Raw genomic sequence first — 19,027 nt, forward strand, 5'->3', positions numbered from 1 at the left:
TGTGACAATTGGCTAACTTGACAATGGCATGCAGCTCAATGTTTTGGCAACAGGAAAAACCCAAAATGATTAAGTTTAATCCAGGTAAATTTAGTTTGCTGATCAGACAGAAATACAGAGTACCAGACACTGCCATGGAATGACATCATACCTGACGGATGAGTGCCGGATGCCTCTCCATATTGATGCAACTCTAAAAACATAGTTTTCATTGCATAAATAAAGCCAGGCTTTAAACTGATAATAAATTAACAAAATATAAACAAACTACTGGCCTATTTTATTACTTCACTCATTTGATAAAGCAATTACTTCCCTAAGTAATTGACCATTGGTTATAATATCTGAAAATTATAAATGATAAAAGTGAAAAGTGAGAGGTATTTGAAATGAGGCAGAGAAAAAGAATAGGCATGCAAAGTTGTAAAAATACTTGGATACTCCTTACTTCTCAAGAGAGCTGCACTGACTGAATAATAAGAGCATCCTGCCGTCTAAACATGAATATGTCTGTCATTCTTATCTGTGGGACTGAACATGTTTTGTAACCATAAAGCTCAGACTTTGAGAGTCCAAATTTCAAATATTCATTCCCCTATTCTCATCAGATTGTTCTGGAAATGTCATTTGTGGAACAAAAACCATATTTTTCAAATGTAAAAGATTTCTAAAAGGAACAATTTTTATTTTTTCATTTATCAAATTAATTTTGGAACATTACTCCCATGCTCAAAAACTCAGATTAAACTGGTTTTACTTAAAAATTTATCTGAAAACTGAATGAACCCAATCGTTCTGTAATGACCTTAAATCATTAGAGATTTGAATAGATTAAGTGTAATTATATTTTAAGTGCATTTTAAAGTGTTTCAGTAATAGGCTATAGATGTTAAGTCTTCATTTGTTATTAAGAAGTTACTAAGCACGACCTGCTAAAATATTTCAATCTCATATTCTTATCACTAAAAAAAGAACCAAATAACCAACAATTTAAAGGAGATGGAAGAGAGAAAAGGAAGTACAAATGCCTTTTAAACCTGAGGGAGATATTCAACCTCACTCAGAGTAGAAATACAAATTAAAACTATATTATGATAACATTTTCTTTCGGTCAGATTAGCAGAAATCCAAAAATTTGATATTCTTTGGCTGGGACTATGGACCAATGCTCACTTTCCAAACAGGTTGGTGCAAGACCTGGTTCAATCCTCTGGGAGGATAATCTGGCAATAGCTATTAAAATTACAAATGCAAAAACTTTCTGACCTAGCAATCCCTCTCTGGGAAAGTATTCAATAGCAATGTTACTCAGACATACGCAAAATGACTTATGTAGATAGAAGACAATTAACTATTTAATTATTCCTAATCGGAAAAGATTGGAAGCAACTAATCATTTAATAATAGGGAACTGGTTAAACAAATAATGGTAAATCTATGTAATATAACACTATATAGATGTTAAAAAAGGAGGGAGGGGTGTATTTCAAGAGGTAGACTATGTATACCAAAAAGGAAAGATCCACAAGATAACGTGGTGAAGTGAAAAAAACAAAGGTTCAGAATGTGTATGCTTGTGTAACCTTTTCATAAAAAAAGAGGTGGAAGGAGAAAAAGAATATAGAATTTTCACTTACTTGCCTATGAATAGAGATTCTGGAAAGATAAACAAATAGCATGATATCTTATGGGGGAAGTGAGGACTAGAGAGTAGAGGATTAGGAGGGAGGTTTCAACTGAATATAAATTTATTATTTCTTGAATTTTGAACCATGGGAATGATAAACCTATTGAACAATTAAATGTTTATGGTAATACAAGTAAAGATAAAATGACTCCCACTTCTGACTAAGATAAAATAACAAGGATCCTCCAACCTGAAACTAAAACACTGGACAAAATTTATGAAACATTTTTCAAGATACCAGACAAAGTGATTCCTAAAAAGTGGAAACAAACACGATGAGCTATACAATTGCTCCAGCTAACTGTATAGAGAAAGTTTCCAGGTTCCAACTTGGGAAGGGAGAATCTGGGTGGAGTCTGGTGGTTTCCAAGTTGAAAAGATGAGCTGGGAGACCAGTGAGATCAAGGTGGCTACAGTGAACAGAACAGAGTATCAGTGAGGAAAGGGGTGCACAGAGCAAGGGCTTGAGAATTGCAGAGGATTCACTCTTCAGCTAAGTACTGATCAATACATATGTTATAAGGACACTATCCAAGACTAAGTAAACAAACAGCGTTACAGGGAATATCAGGAGGTCATACAGGGTCAGTAAGAGTCTCTGTTTTCATCAGGATGAGTAGAAAAACCTCGTAATTCATGAGGCATTGAGTATTCAGAAGGGTTATACTATACACTTAATCCTGCTCTGGTTGCACCTAATAAAGTCTAAAAATCAATATCTGAAAGGATCAAACTGCTCCCAAGTAACAAGTATACTAGAGCAAAGCTTAAGACTATTTCTAAGAATACAAAAATATCCAGTACTCAACAAAGTAAAATTCACGATGTCTGGCTTCCTATCAAAAATGACCAGGCATGCAAATAAGAAGGAAAATAACCTAAAACGTGGAGAAAAATCAATCAAGAGTGATCCAGAAATGACAGATATGATGGAATTAGTAGACAAGAACACTAGTTATTTTTAACTTTACATATTGTATTCATATGTTCAAGAAGCTAGAAAAAAGGATTCTACATGTTAGGTAGAAACACAGCAGATATAAAAGACTCAATTCAAATTTCTAGAAATAAAACCCAAAATGTCTGAGATGAACAGTACAAAAGATGTCATTAACAGCAGATGAGACATTGCAGAAGAAAAGGTTAGTAAACTTGAAGACATAGCAACAGACACTATACAACATGAAAACCTGGGAGAAAACAAGACTGAAATAAATGAACAGCGTGTCAGTGAGCTATGGGACAACTTCAAGGATTCTAATAGACTTAGAACTGGGGTCACCAAAGGACAGGAGAAACAGAGGAATAGAATATATATTTGAAGAAGTAACAGTGAAAAATTTTCCAAATTTAAGGGAGGAAATAGTCTGTAACAAATGGAACTGGAAAAATTGGATATTTACATGCAAAAACCCTCTTTGATCCGTATCTTACACCCTATACAAACACTCACGAAGTAAATAGATCATAGAGTCATAATCAGGGCAGGATACTATTCTTCTAAAGATTTTCTTTCGTTTTTCTTTTTTTTCTTAGTTTCAGGTGTACAAAGCAATGTAACAGACGTTTATCATTTATACCCCTCACCAAGTGATAACCCCTCTCCCCCAATCTTCTACCCCTCTGCATCGCATACAGCTGTTACATTTCCACTCTCTATTCCTAATGCTGTACTCCACTTCTTGTGACCGTGTGTATGTGTGTGTGTGTGTGTGTATATATAAATATATATACATTTATATATATATTAAATTAGAGTTGACATTATTTTTCAGCTTCAGGTGTACAGTGCAGTGATCAGGTATCTACACAATCCCTAATCTCCCTAATAAGACAAGTGTCTAAAAAAATAAATAAATAAAATAAAGATTTTTCAAGTGTTTGAACATGGCCCGTTACATGCAGAGACAGAGAGACAGAGACAGACAGACAGACAGACAGACAGACAGACAGACACACACACACACACACACACACACACACACACACACACACACAGTTTGAGATCAAGGAAACCAGAATACATTTGTTAGAAAAGCTTTGAGGAGCAATTCACACTCCTCTCTGGTAAATATCCATCTGTGGGCCACAAATTTCAGCTTCTGTCAGTCAAAAAAAAAAAAAAAAATCTACTAACCTAAATTGCTCAGAATTATACTAATAATAATCCTTAATTTACATTACAATAAAATCTGGTCCATGGTAGGCCTGCATTTATTTGTTTATTTCATTAGTTTTAATACAATAATGAGCTTGCCACCTGAAACAGACGTTAGAGACCTACGTGGTCCTCCTGCCCACATTCTATTCCATCACTCTGGCTTCCCCAACCACAGTAACCCTCACGCCGAACCTTGTTCACAAAATCCTTGCTTTCCTTTTGTACAGTTTTATTGCATCCACAGGTATTCTTTAAAAGTATATATTTAGGGCTGGCCCCTTGGCTCAGTTGGAGTGCCATGCTCCTAACGCCAAGGTCACCAGTTCGATTCCCACATGGGCCAGTGACCTGCGCTCTGTCCTACACAATTAGACTGAGAAACAACGCCTTGAACCAGAGTGGGGGGTGAGGTGGAAGAAGGGGGAAAAAATAAAAGTATATATTTAGTTATTTTAAACTTAAAAATAGTATCATGCTATAGAGCATGCATGTATTTTTTTGGAATTTACATACTTGTTAATATGTTTCCAGTCGTGTGTGTATACACACACACACACACACACACACACACACATGATTGCTGTAGGAAATTACTATCTTGATATATGTGAATATGCAACTCTGATAATGCTGAATTTCCCCCTTAATGTGGTTATACCAATTTACACTGCCACTGGCAATATAGGAGAGATACTGTGGATTCACATCTACATTTTTTGCCAACTGAATGTTATAAAATGGCATCTCACATTGTGACTTTTAATCTCTCTTCATGTTTACTGACAGTGGACCGTGCATCTCCTTTCACTTGATTTGTGTATGTAGACTGAAACAAACACAACTTCATATATTATCCCTATGAACAACCAAGTTCATTAATTGAATAGTCTCTCCTTCTCTCACTTAAAAGACATATCATCTCTGTCATATCAAAGCAATATGTTTGTAGGTCTCATTCTGAACTCTCGATTCCATTGATCATTTCTGTCTTTCTCCTTGCCAATACTGCAATATCTTAATTCCTACACCTTAACAATAAGCCTCTATTTCTGCTTTTCTGACCCAGAAGTGCCTTGGCTATTCATCTTATCAAATACTATGAAAAACCCTATTGGAATTTTTATTGGAATTTCATTGAATCTACAAGTCAATTTGAGGAAAATTGACATCTTCACAATACCGTCTTTCTGTTCATGAACATGATCTATATCTCTGTTTATTCAGATTTCCATCATAATTTTTGTGTGTGTAGCGGTCTTGAGTATTTTTGTTAGATTTATTCCTGGACATAAATGTGACATTCTCTGACTCTACTGTAAATGACGCCTGTCTCTCTTATATTTCTATATGCTTGCTCATGACATACAGAAATGCAACTGACTTTTGTATGTTAATCTTGTTTTCAAGTACCTTGCTAACCTCTATTATTTCTAATAATTTATAGTTTTGCAGGGTTTCTACGTAAAAAAATCTTATTATTTGAAAATGATGTTTTATTTTCTCCTTTCCAAACCTTTTGCTTTTATATTTTTGTCTTTTTGTGCTTATGGATCTTTCAATAAAATATTAGATGGAAGTGATGCTGGTGAACATCGTTCTCTAATTCTTAATTTTTCTTTAACTCGGCAAAGGCTATTAATCCTAGTTTTAAACTTTAGTTCTGGCTTCTTTGGCTTAATTAACTACAAACAAATAATTGTGTATAAATAATAATTTAAAAAGCAGCAGTGTCCAAGGGCCTCAGAATGTCATTACATCCTAAACAAAAATTTTTAAAGCAGTCAAAATTCTTGATGTTTTATTATTTTTAAAAAAGTTCAATTCCACTTGCCTCGCTGTTGGAAGCCTCATCAAAATTCTGAACAGTTGTCACCCTCTTTCCCAATAGCAACTGGTGCTTTTCCATCCAGCTTCTGCCAGTTGAGCTTGTTGACACCAAGGTGGCCTAAGATGCTGGGATGGTGGGTGGCATTTCTGTCAGCTGTTTTGTCTCAGCATGGCTGGTAATGGGGAAAACATTTGCTGCCAGAGACGTGTGAGCTTTAGTGTTGTTAAAGTGGGTCACTATCCCCTGGTCTGCAAACATACTTAGCTTTTTAATACCGGAAATACTGTTTATTCCTAGTTTCTTTGAGGATAATTAAAGATTCTTGTATCATCTATTATAACAGATAATTGTTGTACCATCTGTTACTCTATATATCATCTCAGGGCAGTTCCTTTTTACCAGTCACAATTATGCCTGAAATTTGGCAAGTTTCTCTTGGCACTCATGTCATCTTGGGCAGACGAGCGGAGGAGTCCAGTTCCTGATTTTAAAGAGAATGATTCCAACACTCAATTATTCAGAATGTTTATTCTTTTTTAAGTGAAATCAAGAAGGCTCTTTCCTATTCCTAACTTCCTAATCTTTTTAAAAGAGTCATGAACAGGTATTGAATTTTGTCAAATTTTCTATTGAGGTTTTTCTCTTTTAATCTGTTAATGTGCTTGGTTATATACGAGGTATATGGATTTTTCTAATATGAAACCATCCTATTATACATGGGATAAATCCAACTGGACATGTGTTATCATTTTTATACATCATTACATTTCATTTGCTAATATTTCATTGAGAAATTTTACATGTATATCCTTGAGTGAAATGGAACTTTAATTTATTTTCTTACATTTTTGGCACCTGGGTCATACTGGTCTCAAAGAATAAGTTAAAAAGAATTCCTACCATTTTGGCCTTCATGAATAGGTGGAACCGAACCTATATGTAAATTGAAGAACTTCAGAATTAACTACAACTTAAGTCACCCTGGTCTTCAGATTTAAATATGTAAATCCTTAGGTTTCGTGAAAGATTTAGGATTTTTAGTAAGAACCTCAAATGATACTGATCGAGCGATGTACTGACTGACCATGCTTTGAAAACCACCACCCTGAGTAGGGCGAGCTCCTGGCTTCCCCCTGATCTCACAGCAACCGAGAGGAAGAGCTAAGGCAGGTCCAACAGCACTACACGGTGGAGCTTCAGTGAAAGACCTGCAGAGGGTAAAGGCCCTTGCTCCTTCCCCCTTGTGTCTCTTAGTGAGACGACCAGTTTGCCCAGGACAGTCCTTATTCCAGCATTCCAGCATAATGCCTATTATTCCAGTATAATGTGTAATTGCTCCCCCTTTCCCTTAAAAAAATGTCCCAATATGGATATGTTTTAGCTCTCCTGTTGGAAGCCTTCATGTTACAGTCTCTTTTCTTTTTTATGGTAGGACAGGCTTGTGACTGCCTTAGGCTTGGATGACCTCTCCTTCCCCATTTCAATGCCCTCTCCAAGTTCTAAAGGCTAAATAAAAACCAGAGCTTGAGAAGGCATGAGATGGGAAAAATTTATGCCTAAAATAGGGCTAAATATCCTTGCACTTCACGTCAATCTGACCAATTCACCAGGTGCAGAATCTACAAAGGAATTTGGGCCAAAGGCCACTATTAACATTATAAAAACATTCTTTTCCTGTAAAAGTCCATTACAGCCATGGTGAGCTGTAAGAATTCTGAGTTTGGAACATGGAGGGTGGGAGGGAGTGGGGGGGTGGATCTTCCTCTTATGCCTAACATATAATTTTAAAAAACAGAGAAAGACAAGTACCATATGATTTCACTAATATGTGAAATGTGAAAACAAAATAAACAAAAAAACAACAGAAACAAACTCATAGATGCAGAGAACAAATTGATGGTTGACAGATGGGAATGGGATTGGAGGGATGGGTAGATAAGGTGAAGGAATTAAGTAGAAATTGGCAGTTATAAAAATAGTTATGGGGATGTAAATAAAGTACAGCATAGGGAATATAGTCAATAATATTGTAATAACTATGTGTGGTGCCAGATGGGTACTAGACTTATAGGGATGATTACTTCTTAAGTTATATAAAGTCTAACCACTATGTTGTACCTGAAACTAACATAATATTGTATGTCAACTATAATTAAAAAATACTAAAAAGAACTCTTAGGTTCTACTTTTCCGATCTATTCAAGTCCAAATGGAAATGTACCAGTCGAGGAATAAAGGTAGTCTGAAATATACTGGCAATATGAATTGTCTATTTTCTAGTACCATTTCTTTCATGATTCTTTTCCTTGAAGACAAGGTCTCTATCTTCATTTCAACCAAAGTTCATTACAAGCCTATGTTTATTCAGAAGTCCAGTTTACATACTAAAATCTGTATCCATCCTCCACTGAGCAATATAAAACAGGTATTCAAGACATATTATTTCAAAGTACATTGAAATATAAAAACCAGGCTTTAAAATTTTCATATTAACAATATAAAAATAAAATACACTAGCAGTATATTAAGTACAAAACTTACAATTTCACTCACACATGAAACAATAAATTTCTAGAATAAACCTGAACAATTAAAGGCATCTAATACATTGGCAGATATTTCCAATTTCTACATTTTCTAGTCTTGAAAACTCCTCAGTTCCAACACTCCTACCATAACCGTCAATGGTTTCTTTGCAATTACTTTACCACTTTTTCTTTCTTTGCGATTCTATCACATGCCACTACCTCACAATACCTCACACCGCCACCATCACCACAATAGCGGCAGCTATTTGTTAAGCGCTCACTATGTGCCAGGTGCTTCTATGAGAGCTTTGCATGAATTAACTCATTTAATCCTCAAAACAATCTTCTGAGAAAAGAAATATTATCCCTAACTATATGTGCGAGAAAATGAAGCAGAGAAGATAAGCTCCTAAGTGGCAGCACTTAGGTATTTGAACTCAAGCAATCATCGTAACCTATCATTAGAGTCTTTCACAAACCACCTCACACCTTGAAACACCTGCTGCCTGGTGACACAATCACATCTCTCGTTTCTGAAATTCACTCAACATAATGAGGCTCAATGATCATTGTCATTAAAACATTCCCCTGTTCAATAATCTATTTCACCTAAAAATTAGTTTAAAAATACAGACCGAATGTATACACACCAGGTGTTCACGACTCTCTTCAGTCTGGACCCACCCTCTTTCTGGCCTCATTCTCTAGCCCATCACATGAACACTAAAGCTACAGGTGTATCGACTACATTCTTATTATGTTCCCCAGGACTTGGAATATAATAGGTATCAAAATGCTAGATTAATGACTAAAAGGCTTTATATGGTTTTTCTGATACCTAGCTGTAGGTTACTGAAATAGCAGGGTTCATGGTGTTCACAAAGAGATTTCATTACTAATTCCTCTGTATAGTAAGATAATGTTAATTGTTTAAAAATTCAAAATTTCACTCAAGACAAAATAAGGCAATTCAGAACAATTAAATTGAACTTTTTTTCTCTTTTCTTTAGCAAAAGAGCAGCAACTGGTGGTTATATCCAACAGTGTGATTAAAGAAATAAAGTGCTCTTAATATTATCAAGAATTTTGTTACTCACCTGTTGCGGAATAATGGTGTCTCTATAGCTTGGTAAAATTTTTAGGGTGACACTTCCACTAATATTTTTCAGTAATTCTTGTAATTCCTTTGGATTGTTTCCAACCTCATGGCCATTGACTTCTTTAATGATATCTCCCACATGAAGCAGACCTTGTCGATCTATCATGCCTCCATGAAGGATTCGGGCAATCACCAGATCATTATTTTCAACCCTAAATGTTACACCCTAAAGGAAAAAAGGACCGGAATTGTCACAGATTTTGGAGTTTTAGGAAAAAATCTTAAAATACTCATGAACATGCATATATAACAAAGTAAATCTAAAAGCAGGTGAGTGAATTATTCCTAGTTTCCCCATGTTCTCTCCTGTTTCAATACGCTACTCTCATTAAACCATGTGCAACTGTGACAACACAGACCACCTCTTAACCTTAAAAATGAAACATGGATTAGGCTGCATTCCACAGGATAAAAGGAAGTTCAAAGGAATAAGAAAAGACAGTTGTGCATTCTGATGGCCTTGTTCCTGGCTTTCTTTCCCATTTCGCTGTTCTTATAGTCAGGACCCAGAAATAATTTTAGCAGGGAACTGTGAACTTCACTACTTAAAGAGCCCTACCATGTCTTCGCTTTTTAATAACAACTTTCTTCTGTGTTTTGATACTGTCATTAGAGAGCTTCCTGAGTTTATTCCTTCAAATGGTATAGGGAAAAAATGAAGCACTATCTTCTGAAATTTTTGCTACCCATTGGCAAACTTCTTCTGGCCTCTATTTCAGTTTAACTTTTTATTTGGATTTAATTCTGTATGCTAAATAAAGCTGAGAGTGCATCATCTTTGAATTTTATTCATAGACCAAAAAAGGCTGATAAAACAAACACAAATAAAGTTTTCATAACGATCCAAATTATGAAAGAGAAGAAAATAAGAGCAGTGACTAAGCCACAAGTATGTCAGATTTCAGATTTAAGAAGACACCGATTTATCTACTCACCAATGGTTCCCCAGCTCTTTTGTGAATACCAAGAATACGAATGGCATCTACTGGTAATAACTGATTATTGACAGAATTATTCATTTCCGGGCTTGAAGGAGGTGAGTCATAACACTTTGATGCCACGATATCATGGGCCTCCAGGAGTGACTATAAGGATTCAAAACAGCCATTAATTATGATGGAATAAGGTATTAAAGATAACTTAGTTCATTATCCCAGTGGAGTACTAAAAATTTCCCAGGCATGCATTAAATCCACAAATATGAGTTGTCAAATGCATATAGAACCTTTTAAAAAATATTTTTAATTATCAAACAATATCCTATTCCTTGTTTAAAAAGACCTGAAGAGCTTGATAGGGTTTTGTGACTTTTTTTAAAGTGGCATGTTCAGTGGAAACTGAACCTAGATTTCCAAGTGTGGTGCAATGGAGGCACTGGATTTCATTCCTACCAGCGTCATCACCATCATCAGCATTCAGTACTTACCACCCAATCCTACTAAAATTGTTATGTTAATTATGCCACATCACTTTCACATGTACAAAATGTCTGTTAAAAAAATGTCCAATAGAAAATGAAAATGTATCAGCATGTTATGTAATGATGGGAAATTTTGTATTACCAATAAAAGTTGTAGTCTCTAAAATACACATTTTTAGGGGGGAAAAAAGAGCCAGTAATGGTCCTGAATATAACCTACTTTTACCTTCTACATAAACTATACACACCATCATTGTCATCATCATACTATCATCAGAGATGACTTTGATCCAGGTTTCTAGGAATTTCTTTTTTGTATATTTATTTTTATTTTTCATTTCTACTGTAATGGGGTATACTCAACATAAAGCTAAGTTTAAAAAATCTGAGTGAATGGAATGCAAGTTTAAAAACAATAATTCAAAACAGAAAGAAGGAAGAAAATGTCAGCAGGCTCAGAATAGAAATAAACAGCATTTGGGCTTAACTGGTAATTTTTGGTCATTTCACAAAAATATGTGTAAGAAACTAAAGAAAAATATCAAAAGGAAAAATTTCACAAATCCATATATAAGGATTACTCCTATAAATGCTGCAAGTCACTCAACTCTCTAACTTGGGCTGCTTAGTTTCACGCTATACCCTTCCTAGGGAGTATTATCTACTCCTGTGACTTGAACCATTATTTAAACATTGATAAATCCCAATTTGTATCTTTGGTCCAGAACTCTCCTGAGCTTCAGATTCATAAACTAAAAATCTGCCTACAACTGGACAAAATGATGGTAATTTGAAAATAAAAAGAGTTGATTGCAGAAGATTGAAACATAATGAATTAACTAAAAATCCTTAAGTCCATAGTGCTACTGAAAAAAACAAAGGACTGAAAAAACTTTTTTGCTACTCTTTAGGATTGCTACTTTAAACAATTCTTTACTTTGAAAATTAGTGAAGGGAAAGATCAAGCATTTCCCTGACTTTTCAGTAGGAAATGCATTATAGTGTAACTAGAATAAATAGTCCACTTGGTAAGGAAAAGCTCTATTTTATATAGGAACACCAGCTAATAAATGTAGAATGAGAGAGTTTGAAAATTGTCATTTTGCAACCTCTAATGAAAATATTGATTCAGAGATTATTAGTGTGTGCTTGTTAGTACATAAATGGTTGAAAGGAAATAGCATTTGTATAATGCTGGGATAATAACATACTAGATTACTCCCTAGTGGAGAGGCTTTCAAAGGAAGGATTAAACTGTCATTACCCTTAATCAAGGGACCAATCTCAGCATCAATAGTGGTGGGTCATCCAGGTTTATACATCTTCTGATGTATTCTAATTCATATTGCATCACATCACTTAAGATACATTCCAAATAATTAACTTGAATCATCAACCTTTTAGACAGAACTTCTGTTTACAGGAAATAGAAGGGGTAACTAAACAACACAGCAGGGAAGCAAAACGACACATCCAGGGATTGGGACATTCTGCAGGACAACAGCCTGGTCTCTTCAAAAGGTCAACACCATAATCAAGGGAGAGGGATGGTCTGTCCAGATGCTACACATAAGCCTAAGTTGGAAACTAGTATGTACAAACCAGCTATAAAGAATATTTTGGCATCAAGTAAAGACATTTGAATATAGTATGTGTACTACACGAGATGGCAGTCCAAATAAATGGAAAAGTGGAAATCAATGATTGATAAAAAGGCTAAGTTACAAAAATAGCTTGTAGAAAGTGATCTCAATCAATAAAGGAAAAAAATATGTACATTTAACGCATAGAAAAAAATGGAGGAATATGTACTAAGATAGTACAGTAGTAATTTGGGTAGTAAGAAAGCGATGTCTTAATTTTTGTATTTTTGCTTGCTTATATTTTCTAGTTTTATGTGTTTGTATAAATTTATACATTTATTAAATCTTATACATTTATTTAAAGAAATATATAGCATGTCTGAAAGCTCTACCCAGATGCTTCCGAAGTATCACAAACTTAACATGGTCAGTTACCTTAATATTAACACGTCCAAAACAGTTGCTCCTAGAGTGTTCCGTATCTCAGTGGATGCCATCAATTGTGTCTCAGAAAACCTATCCTTAATGAACTTTCCACATCTCCTACAATTGTCACATGTAACCAATCACCAAGTCCCACTGATTTACTGCTTAAAACTTGAAAATCCTCACATTTTTACACTGCCATCACAATTTCTTGCCTTAGTACTTAATAATATCGCTCTACAATCTGACCTGTTCCTGTTTAATACCTCCTCTCATCCCTGCCTAAGGTGTCCCTCAGGATAAAATCTGAATACCTTAGTGTGTCTTTTTGTACCTAAGATAGTGATTTATGTAGGAACCATCTCGTTATAAATCTTCTTATTTTACTGTAACATTGTTGGAGAGTCATGGAAAGTCTTTGAGAAAAAGCAAACAGGTGTTGCCATTTGATTTTCAACACTAAGATTTGCAGCGGAAAGTAGGTGACACTTTATTCTTCTATCCTAGGACAATTTATTAAATATCCCATTCTTTCTCCACTAAAATGTAATATCTCTAGCATAAATCAAGTTGCCATATGTGTGTGGATGTATTTGTGGGGTTTCTATTCTGATTGATTAACCTATTTTTCTAATACTGACCCAAAAACCACAGTCTTAATTACAGATTTATAAGAAATCTTCCCCACCCTTTCTCTTCTGAAACTGATTCTTCTTTGTTAAAATGATTAACTCTTCACTGATAATAGATCAATGCTTAAACTGCACTTATTTTTGGTACCTATCTAAAGTATATTACGCAACAGTTTCCATCCTTACACTGCTTTCTTTTGTTCCAAGACCATCAACTGCACCCAAACCTTAGAAGCGCCACTGAAGATGTGCATAACTGGTCATAAGGAGGTCCAGGGGACCGGTAGTAAGGAAGAAAAATTCACCATCATGGGGATAAAAACATCTCTAGCATGTGGTCTGATGGTGAATCAGGGTTTTTTTTTTGTTTTGTTTTGTTTTTTAATTACACAAAGAGAAAACCCATTTTCATGTATTTCTGTGACAGATATCATACATTATCTGATAGAGGAAGCTAACCTGGAAGTGAGGCTCTTTGAGGATTCCAACCAGTTCTGCCACATTTTCATCCACAGGTACTAGAGGAGTGATATCTTCAAGAATTTCATTGACTAATTCCAAGTTATTGTCGCTGACAGCTTCTAGTTTTGAATCTTCTAGCCTCTCATGAGCCTGAAAAGGCAACAGTATGTTAAAGAACACATTATTTTGCTTCAGACTGTGTTTTTTTTTCTTGATTTGTTTCTTTTTCATAAAGAAAGTTCAAAAAGATATTACTTGGAGGTTTGATTCATTGAAACCAATTTAATACTTCAATCAGATGCAGTATTATAGTTTTTTTAGTTATTGTTATTATGCAGTATTAATAAATCTTGGCCCCTCTTCCTATCCTAAAAGTCAGAGAAAAGTCATTTTTAAAATTAAACCATGAAAAAACTAAATAGGCTGGATGACAATTTAAAATTGTCATATTTCCTACACAATAGAACTTCCTAATGACACTTTAGTCTAGGATCAAACTCTAAATAAACTGTTCATGCTTTATTAAAGTAAATCCAATAAAAATAAAGAATAGGAACATAATTGTTATATAGATTACCATTCAAAAAATAATAAAAATCATTTTGGGAACCCCTGAATCCTAAAGCTACCATTTTCCAATTGTGAAAAAGTCAGTTCAGGGAAGGCTGCTCTTGAACTGGACCCTTAAGGACCACAGGATTTCATGTCTCTATATCTTAAGCTGTTTTTCAAAAAAATCTCACAGTTTTTTCCCCACAGAAAATAGACCACGAATTACACTGTCACAGAAAAGATGTAGTCCTAATTATCCTTTAATAGTGGGAGGAAAGCAGAGTTTTAATTTCAAACTGAGAATGAATACTACTCAGTCTTCATCTTTTAGGGTTCTTTGTTTTTCTGATAAATGGTTGCTGTGTGATTTTGAAGACAGGCAAAGCATAATTATTAAGATTTAATTTTTAAGTGAAACCATGTAAAATGACAAGTCTTATGCTAAATATTTTAAGATTCATTTCTGCATGTGATGAAGAAAAGTCCAAATTTCAAGTGGCAACAGTATCAACTAAATTTTATCTGATACCTATAATACCTTAGATGTTATTTCTATAATACAGAATGAATCTTTCAAAGTCTAAATACACATTCTAACTTTTTAAATGCAGTATTTTCATTTAAATGTATTTTTTTCAGGTGATTCACAAAGCAAAGTTTTTAAGTGAAAGAGGGGCTATATGTTAAGCAACATTTTTATAAAACACCTCAGGAGAAGAAATTTTAAGTCACATGAAATAAACTGATAAAAAAAGAAATTTTAACTGCTATTAAACAAAGAAAATGTCAAAAGACCAAATGTAATTTAAACAGAGGGAAAAGTTTCTATTAGACTTAGATAAGAAAAAAATTAAGACTAGAAAACGCCACAAAGAATGAGAATAGGTAAATGTGTAATTTTCTGAAAGCCTGATAAGGATAGGAAAAAAACTAAAATAATGTACATTACTAGTTACCGCTTACAAAACAAGCTAGAATTTCTATTTTAATAGAGATATTTCCTTTAATAAATATCTCATTTAGCATCATTAACCTTGTGATACTCTACACTCATGATGGTACACGAAAGCTTAGGAAAACACATTTACTTAACATTTACTGAGGGCCTTTTTGTGTGTGTCACAAACTACATTTTCAGTACAGTGAGTGTGTGTGTCTTCAGCAAAGGTTGGTATGTTATTATCATCCTCACCTCATAGACAAAGACACTTGGGGCAAAATGAGATAAAGCGATTTGCCTGAGTTGACAATACTGATTAAGTGGCAGATCAGATGTCTAACATCAAGGTTTGAGCTCTTACCTACTAAAGCTTATTTGACTTTATCACTATAGAGGAAGCCATGCTAACATCACCTTGTAGTTAATTATTCTATCTCATGCACGATGCCTTAATTTCATTTATTTAAATATGTGAAAGACGCTGTCACTGACTGCTAGTTGAATTGTTGCTTCAGCCTGGCTCTTCTAGCCCAGATGTGTTAATTCTGTTCCACCACATCTATTCCCATAGTTATTTTACACTCCTATGGTTCAGAATACCACCCAGTTCTTCCACTTCCACCCTTCTCCTCTATGTAAGAGCTATCTATAAAGACTATCTCTTTCTCCAGGAAACAGATAATGACTAGCTTACAATTTTCAGGTACTACGCCAATATATTTTCTATAATATCCAATGTTACATGATCAGCATATAGTAACAATACTTTAGACATTGGTAGATATTGGTTCAATCCAAGACTTTGAGACAGAAAGGAACAGAAATGGCCATTGACTCGAAAACCCTAAAATAGCTCCCTTCCTTTTTCTATGTTCCCTTCCTTTTTCTTATTGCTCCCAATTGGGTGGGGACAGGTGGGAATGTGGAAAGACTACTGGCAAGACAGAAAGAAGAAGTCAAGAGGTAGAATTATTAAAAAAAAAAAAAATGCCTGAAGGTTTTTTCACAACTGCACAGACTGGTTCTATGGTAGGAAAGAATTTCACTGTACAATACAGAAACTCTCAGAGGAAAATAAAGTTGTTTAGTGAAACTGCAGCTATAATTATATTAACATGGAAAACCAATTTCTGAAATATAGTTGGGTTCAAGTGAGATCAATTTTGTTTTTTCCAAGAAAGCAAATGCAATCCATATTTGTTAATATGTAACTTTCTAAGCTTCAAGATATTGTGAAATTTAAAGTCAGAATATATTTAGTAGCTTTCACAAGGCAAGTACCAACTTAAATTTAACTAATCAAACCAAAGACAAAGGAAACACTGAAAACTGACCAGAGGGACAGAGGAATCATGCTATTTGAATAAATGAAGCTTCTTTCCTTTAAGAAAAAGCATTAATAGAAATCTAGCAAACTCAATAAAAACATATGTCACCTGCCACAAGTAGTTGGAAGAACATGCCATGACTGGCTTTGCAAGTCACTTGGACCTGACACAAACATGGCCTAGCCTTCTTGTGTGCCCAGTTCTGAGAATCCTATTCTCACTACTGCACCTCAGAAAAACGAACTGCAAAGAACAAAAAGTTCTTTCACAACTTCTGGGTATTTCATCCAAGAACAGTCCAACCATGCTTGCAAATTAAAAAAAAAAAAATAAGCAAAAATTGTGGGCTATATCTAAAATGACAAATACTATTATCTAGTAATGATAATGCCATTATTATTATTATCTGTAGTAACCTTGCGTTTCTCCCTTAAAAGCAAGGACCAAAATATTAAAAACTTTGTTTCTGTCTTCTTAGAACATGACTAAGTATGTAGCAGTTGCTCGTTAAATATTTCTTAATAAAGCGAAGTAAATGGGAAATAAGTTTAACTGTGGTCGAGAGTCATCGTCTTTTATCGTAGAGACTTTAGAACAAGAAAGATGAAGTCCACAGTCAACAATAAACAAGAATTTGAGCGGGAAGTAGAAATGAGACAGAAAGGATGGAGAACTCAATTTTTATTTTGCTTCTGCATACATTATATCCAAAAGGATGACATTTGCTCTGAACAAAAAAAAAATGGATGAAATAAGTATAAGTAAATTAGAATTTAATTCTCTAATGAGTAAAGAACTTGTCAAAAATCATCCAGTCAACCAAAAGGAGTTCAAACTCTTAGATTAGATAAATTATATCTCAAGGTACTCAGGGAAGCTTCTAAATGACACTGCTGAGCCACTCTTAGAGATATATGTAGAATTAAGAGAACCACGCAGATGTCAAAAAACTAGAAATGGAAATCTGTTATATTTTTAAAAAGGAGAAAGAATCTTTTTAAAAAGCTTGACTTTAATAGTATTCAGACAATACAAAAGAATCTTTTTATAACCTTTGAGTGGGAAAGACCTTTCTAAAGGTCTTTAAAGATTCAAACCTGGAAGCTATAAATTAAGCAAGCAAGCAAACAAAAGCCCCCAATAAAATTAACTACATAAACATTTAAAATTTCTTGTCAAAAATCAGCAAAGTCACAATACAAATGATAAACTGGGGTCAAAATACTTACGAATCATCTCACATACAAAACATTAATTTCACACCAATGAGATCAATAATACATTAAGAGAAATTGAACACAGAATATGAACAGCAAATTCACAGGAAGGGATATTCAAATATCCCTTAATCATGTGAAAAGATACAACAACAAAACCTCATTCATGATAAAGATACAAATTAAGACTATCATAAAATATGCTTTTTTTTCCTTATCAGATTGGCAAAAATAAGAATTCTGGTAACATAGTATACTGGTGAGAATATGGTAGAAGACAGCCATTCTCACACATAGTTGTCTGGTGGGAATATTCTAGTGAGCAATTTGATTATATTTACCAAAATTAGAGTGATTCTTTTTAGATTTATCCTAAAGATATACAGACATGTGCAAAATAACATGTAGCAAGACTACACATTATAGCGTGGTTTGTATGAGAAAAAGCCACCTCAGTATCTATCAAAAGGTTAACTAAAAATTTTCTGGTATATACATACAATGAAATATGATGCCATTTTTACAGAGAATGAAGGTGCTCTATAGGTACTGATATGGAATCATATACCAAAAAAAACCAAGATTTCTATTTTAGATAAACCCGCAGCATTATTATATTTAATAGTGAATACTATTGTATTTAATAGATGCTTTCCCCCTCTCACCATTCTATTCAACATTTATACTAGAGATCCTAGTCAGGACAACTAGTCAAAAAAAAAAGATAAAAGGTATCTAGATTGGAAAGAGATAAAACTATCTTTATTCATATAATTTGTATTCAGAAAATTATAAGGAATCCACCAGAAACCATCAGAACCAATAAACATGTTCAGCCAGGTTGCAGGACACAAGATCAATGACAAAAATCAACTTCAGTTCTATACACGAGCAACGAACAATCAAAAATCAAATTAGGAAAATAATGCCATTCATAATAGCATTGAAAATAATACTTAAAGAAATGTAAAACTTATACTCTGAAAACTACAAAATATCGTTGAATAAAAGATTTAAATAAATGGAAAATCATTTCATGTTCATGGATCTGAAGAGTTAACATTGTTAAGATGGCAACACTCCCCAGAATTATCTACAGGTTTG

At 34.2% G+C, this 19,027-nt stretch overlaps 1 protein-coding gene across 12 annotated transcripts in view; it reads right to left on the reverse strand.

Moving 5' to 3' along the window:
* PALS2 (protein associated with LIN7 2, MAGUK p55 family member) overlaps nt 1–19,027 on the reverse strand; it is a 98,310-nt gene that overhangs the window by 24,898 nt on the left and 54,385 nt on the right. For 8 of the 12 annotated variants that reach the window (XM_081079517.1, XM_081079516.1, XM_081079523.1 and 5 more), the window contains exons 3-6: nt 13,884–14,036; nt 10,299–10,448; nt 9,302–9,529; nt 152–193 (exon numbers count right to left, since the gene is read on the reverse strand). In XM_081079517.1, the coding sequence (XP_080935643.1) occupies nt 152–193; nt 9,302–9,529; nt 10,299–10,448; nt 13,884–14,036 (573 nt within the window). The remainder of the gene's footprint in view (nt 1–151; nt 194–9,301; nt 9,530–10,298; nt 10,449–13,883; nt 14,037–19,027) is intronic. The other 4 variants (XM_081079514.1, XM_081079513.1, XM_081079515.1 and 1 more) reach the window with 1 other exon arrangement.

Source organism: Rhinolophus hipposideros (genome assembly GCF_964194185.1).
Source record: "Rhinolophus hipposideros genome assembly, chromosome: 18".
Lineage (NCBI taxonomy): Eukaryota > Metazoa > Chordata > Mammalia > Chiroptera > Rhinolophidae > Rhinolophus > Rhinolophus hipposideros.